Here is a 6,093-nt window from a genome sequence, read left to right on the forward strand (position 1 = left end):
CTTAGCTAAGGAGATGGGTAATAGCAGAAGAAGGTTGATTGGGTTTTGGACAAGATTTTCATTAAGCAGGTTGGCAGACTTCCTGTGTGTCTTCGTTGTTTTTCTGGAAAACGGCAAATGATGTTGTAAAATAGGTTTTGACTGCATGCATGCTGCTGCTTTCTTGGTCCAAGTAAAGTTATAGTATCAAAAATAAGGTTTAGAAGCATCAAAGTGTTTTTTAAAATACCTCTTTACAGGGCTGTATTGAAATAATTTAACTTAATGAAAAATCATGTCTTGTGCTGTTTTGCATTATTCATACCATAAAACTTTCTTTTAGATTCGTGATTCCAACTGTAACTATGAGGCCTTTATGAATATTATTAAATTAAGTGATAATACAGGAGAGTTGGAAGCAGTGAAAGATAAAGCAAGTGAAGAACTGCAATATCTTCGATCTCTAGATACAGCCGGAGATGGTTAGTGCTGTCTTCTATCAAATACAAAATGCATGTTCAAAAAATGTAGAAAATAAAAACTGATGTATAAAATACTTTGCCAGTTAATTAATAAGTAAATGATGTGAAGTGTTAAAACTTGAATCTTCATAAATGGAAATACTTTCATTGAATTGAAACTTGCCTGCGAGTGGTTCTGAATTTCAGTAATACTTCAGGTATTAATGGGTAGTCAGCTAACAATTAGTCTGAAAAAGGAAAGAGAAAAACATTTCTTCTTGTTCGCTTCCATCAATAAGATATTCAAACTGAAAAAAAAATTCAAAGCTGATGTGTTTTACATATGGTATGTCATTTCTTGTATATAGTTTCAGAGTGTTCTAGAACAAGAGTATACTAATCTGCATTTCTCAATCCTCTTTGTTTTTGTTTTCGTTTTCAGATATCAACACTATAAAGAATCAAATAAACAGTTTATTATATGTTATTAAAGTATGTGATTCAAGAATTCAGAGGTTGCAGTCAGGAAAAGTAAGTTTCAGAATTTTTTTTGGTTCTGAAAGAGTGAAGTTGCACATTTGACTTACTAGCTCGGTCTAGCTTTCTACTTCTGCATATTGAAACACAACTTGAAGTATGCTGTTACAGGAATACATTATACAACTGAAGTTGGTCTTGTATATACAGTTTAGTATTGAAAAAATTTCTAATGATTCATACATAGAGAGTTTTTCAGATTCTGGTTTTAATGGTTCAGATACATCAGTACATCTTAAAACTATTCATACCTTCTCAATACAAGAGTTATACCAAAATATTACCTAGATGTAAAGCATCTTTGTATTTATATACCTAGATTCTGATATTTTTTTGATGCTCCAGTGCATACTTTGCCAAAGACTAAGCTTGAGGCACACAAAGATCTGTTTGCCTGTCGATAAAGGTACAACTTGCTGATTATTTTGCAATGCCTTGTAGACTCTGTGTATCGCCTTCTATTAGACGTATTTACCTCCTTAGTTCAACAAAAAGCCTAAGGCAAACTGGTTTTTAAATTTGAGAATCCCTTGTTCTGTTGCTTGTTTTATATTTTAAGGCTGACGAGAGTCAGTATGTTTGACTTTGCTTAGTTTATTGACTCTCTTAACTGGACCTAGATGCGGCTCCAAGATACTCATTTTAACAGTCAATATGCATAAAATTACATTAAGTATTCTACAGTTGGACCCAGAAGTGTTGCTGTGATACCAAGAAATGTCATATTGGTAAAAGAAAGTTGGACAGAGATGAATTTAAGTTGTGGTGACTTGCACCCCATCAAATGCTGAAGTTAGTTCATGTTGTTAATTTGTTTTCATGTTACTGTCTCTGTTGGAGAGGGTTTTGGGGTTAATTTGACCTGTATACTATTACATGAACGACAGTGTTAAAAGCCAGCTTCCCATGTAACAGAAGTCGTCCATGCTGAAGGCAAATAGTTAAGAGAACAAGACCTTATGATCTAGATATTAATTTACTAGTGATTGTGAAAATAACCGTTGAGAGGCTGCTTTATCCATAATGTCAATTTTTATTACGTTTGTTTTGTGGTAAGTAGAATTTTTAAAAGATAATTGAAAAAAGACTTATGAAAACACTGAATTGTGTCTTAAAGGAAATAGATACTGTGAAACTGGCAGCAAACTTTGGAAAACTTTGCACAGTCCCTCTGGACCATATTCTGGTAGACAATGTTGCACTACAATTTTTTATGGGTAAGTGTTAATGTATCTGATCTTTTTATTTATAAAGAATATACTAACTCAAAGGACTGTACATTTGAAATCACTAAGGATAAGTGTCTGCTGAGAGTTAAATGTGTATAAGCCCCTTGCCAGAGGGAGCCAAAGCCTTCTTTGCAAATGTATCTGTAATTAACTGTTCGGAACATCATACTCGGTACTTCCAAAAGCTTGTATCAAGCTTGTTTCAATACTGATCTCTCAGTAAGACGGTTCTTGGTCTGTCACTTCAAGTTTGTTCTGTTTAGAACAGAATCATTGCAAGAATTGCTTAGATGTTTGAAATTGGAAGGACTCTCAAACTTACCATAGTGGTTAGTCTTACTTTTGCTGGTCTCACTGAAGCTAATGGAACCAGTGCCTATAGAAGTTTGATTGAAGTTTAGAGGATTATAAGGCTACTGAAGATTGTCTGTTTGAGAAGCTAATGTATGTACTGTTTTAGTTTTATCATGTAATCAAGAAATTGATGGGTGGATTGTATAATAAATTTTTAATACTTTCTAATGTTTTATTTTCTTTTGTGAATTAGTCTGATGTCATTAGTAAGAATATCCATCAATTTTATTGGGGTGATAGTCCTTTTAATGCAGTAGATGGAAATACAACACAGCAGAGAGGAAACAATTGAGGCTTTTCCTGGAGAGTGTGAACGATGGCTTCCTAACAGCTGGTGAGCAACCCAGCTAGGAAAGGTGCCCCACTGGACCTGTTGATTGTGAACAGAGAAGGACTTGGTGATGTAGTAGTTGGAGGCTATCTTGGGCATAGTGATGATGAAATTGATAGAGTTTTTGGTTCGTGGAGAAGTAAGGAGAGGGGGTTAGGAAAACAGCCGCCTTAAACTTGTGGACGGTGGACTTCGGCCTGTTTAGGGGCTTGATGACTGAGTCCCTTGGGATGCAGTCCTGAAGGGCAGAGAACTCCAGGAAGGGTGGACATTCTTCAAGAAGAAAATTTTCAAGGTGTAGGAGCAGGCTGTCCCCAAGTGCCAAAAGATGAGCTGGTGGGAAAGACCACCAGCCTGGCTGACCAGAGAGATTTGGCTGGAACTTGGGGGTGGGAGGGGCTGGAGGGGGGGGAAAGAGGTTATGAGCTTTGGAAGAAGGGGCAGGGCAACCAGGGAAGTCCAGCCTGGCTGAAGAGAGAGCTTTGGCTCGAACAATGGGAGAAGAAAAGAGTTTATGAGCTTTGGAAGAAGGGGCAGGCAACTCAGGAGGAATTCAAACATTATGTGAAGTTATGCAGGGAGAAAATTAAATTCTAGTTGGGCTTTGGTACTTTTAATCTGTTTACTGCTGTAAAAGACAATTTAAAACATTTGAGTAAATTAGCAAAAAAAGGAGAGCTAAGGAAAATCTCCATCCTTTATTGGATCTGGGGAGAGACATAATGAACAAGGATGTGGTACTTTAATGTCTTTGCCACAGTCTTTAATGTTAAAACTGATTGTTCTTGGAGTATCCAGCACCCTGAGCTGGAAGACAGAGAGGGGAGCAGAATGAAGCCCCCAGAATCCAAGAGTAAATGGTCAGTGACCTACTACATCACTTAGAAGCACAGAAGTTTATGGGGCTGGATGGAATCCGCAAATGTGATGCCCATCTACAAAAAGGGCTTGAAGGAAGATCCAGGGAACTACAGGCCTGTCAGTCAGACCTTGGTGCTGGGGAAGATTATGGAGCAGATCATCATGAGTGCCATCAAGTGGCACGTACTGGACAACCATGTGATCAGGCTCAGTCAGCATGGGTTTATGAAAGGCAGGTCCTGGTTGACTAATGTGATCTCCTATGACAAGGTGACACGTTTAGTGGACGAGTGTCAAGGCTTGAAGAAAAGGGGCTGTTAGCACCAAAAGGGCTGCGACTGCGAGGGGTTCTGCTAGAAGGCAAAACCAGCAAACCACACACCAAAGGGAGCTTATCAGCTTGTTAACAGCTTGAGTACATGGCTTGATTTGGGTGAAGGAAAAGCAGACACAGGCTTTAGGAGGAGGGGGAGAGCTTTAAAGTCAGACCTTGGTGCTGGGGAAGATTATGGAGCAGATCATCATGAGTGCCATCAAGTGGCACGTACTGGACAACCATGTGATCAGGCTCAGTCAGCATGGGTTTATGAAAGGCAGGTCCTGGTTGACTAATGTGATCTCCTATGACAAGGTGACACGTTTAGTGGACGAGTGTCAAGGCTTGAAGAAAAGGGGCTGTTAGCACCAAAAGGGCTGCGACTGCGAGGGGTTCTGCTAGAAGGCAAAACCAGCAAACCACACACCAAAGGGAGCTTATCAGCTTGTTAACAGCTTGAGTACATGGCTTGATTTGGGTGAAGGAAAAGCAGACACAGGCTTTAGGAGGAGGGGGAGAGCTTTAATAGAAGAGCCTGAAGGTAAAATCATTTTAGAAGTCAGGCAGGGCTGGAAAGGAGAGAAATATAGAGGGAGAGATCGATAAATAAATAAGCATATGCAAATACAATACAAATCTCCCATTCAAACCCACATCCCCCGCTTACAAACAAAGGACCCACCTGCCACATGGTCGCTGCACCGGTGGTGGGGGAGGGAAGGAATTGTCTGTGTCCTCACAAAAGTTTTCAGTCCAGGAAAACTTTTCCCAAGCAAACTGCTCTGCGGGTAAAATAGTCCTTTCTCCGTTCGGGGTGGCCAAAGAGAACTTGCATTTACTGAGGGCAGGTTTTCCAGGCTTGCCCTTCCGTCTGCACATATGGGACTGATCGGAACCTCCAGGGAATGCCAGCGATGGTCCTCCGCGGGTGCGAGTCTCTTTCGAGAATCTAGAACCAGTTTCGCATTCCCCTTTTGCCATTCTTATCTCATCCTGTGCAGGGATTTAGGGGCTTATGGCTGGTTCGACCCTTGGCCATAGCAAAACAGTTCTACACCACCCCCGCCGGGAATCAGCAAAGTGGAAAGGTATACCTGCTTCGCAGAAGGAGTCTTTTACTGCTGTCAGGGATACTGAGGTTACTGCAGATGCTGCTTCTCTCTCCAATGAAAAGTTCTTAGCCCCAGGGGTGGAAATTCAAAAAGTGCTGTGGTGCGAACAAAGCAGCAAGCAGAGAGGGGGAACAGAACGGAATGCCCCTTTTTATGCACTAATTCGCAGAGAGTGTCTGAGTGACACTTCCCTTCCCCGGATTCCCATGGCTCGCTGGGAAGGAGAAGGGGAAGAACAAAACCGGACCATGCAGTCAGCACCATGTTTAAACCGACACAACGAGGGAAAGGCTGTGGATATTTTTTACCTAGACTTGAGTAAAGCCTTTGACACCGTTTCCCACAGCATTCTGCTGGAGAAACTGGCTGCTCGTGGCTTGGATGGGTGCACGCTTTGCTGGATCAAAAACTGGCTGGCTGGCTGGGCCCAGAGAGTGGCGGTGAATGGAGTTAAATCCAGTTGGCGGCCGGTCACAAGTATATTCCCAAGGGCTCAGTACTGGGGCCTCTTCTCTTTAACATCTTTATCAATGATCTGGATGAGGGGATCAAGGGCACCATCAGTAAGTTTGCAGATCTCCTTGAAGGTCAGGAGGCTCCACAGAGGGATCTGGACAGGCTGGATCAATGGGCCAAGGCCAATGACATGATATTCAACAAGGCCGAGTGCTGGGTCCTGCACTTAGGTCACAACAACTCCCTGCAACGCTACAGGCTTGGGGAGGAGAGGCTGGAAAGCTGCCCAGTGGAAAAGGACCATGGGGGTGTTGGTTGACAGCAGCTGAGTATGAGCCAGCAGTGTGCCCAGGTGGCCAAGAGCATCTGGGCTTCTATCAGCAATAGCGTGACCTCTGTACTCCGCACTGGTGAGGCTGTACCTTGAATACTATGTCCAGTTTTGGGAAACTTATTA

The 6,093-nt window shown here is 41.8% G+C and overlaps 1 protein-coding gene across 1 annotated transcript in view; it reads left to right on the plus strand.

Annotated features, from left to right (window-relative positions):
* Positions 1-6,093, plus strand: part of SNX13 (sorting nexin 13) — a 44,547-nt gene that overhangs the window by 14,002 nt on the left and 24,452 nt on the right. The window contains exons 9-11 of the mRNA XM_010138772.1: positions 323-461; positions 883-971; positions 2,095-2,194. Coding sequence (XP_010137074.1) covers positions 323-461; positions 883-971; positions 2,095-2,194 — 328 coding nt within the window. The remainder of the gene's footprint in view (positions 1-322; positions 462-882; positions 972-2,094; positions 2,195-6,093) is intronic.

The sequence above is a fragment of the Buceros rhinoceros genome, unplaced genomic scaffold, assembly GCF_000710305.1.
Source record: "Buceros rhinoceros silvestris isolate BGI_N320 unplaced genomic scaffold, ASM71030v1 scaffold1726, whole genome shotgun sequence".
Lineage (NCBI taxonomy): Eukaryota > Metazoa > Chordata > Aves > Bucerotiformes > Bucerotidae > Buceros > Buceros rhinoceros.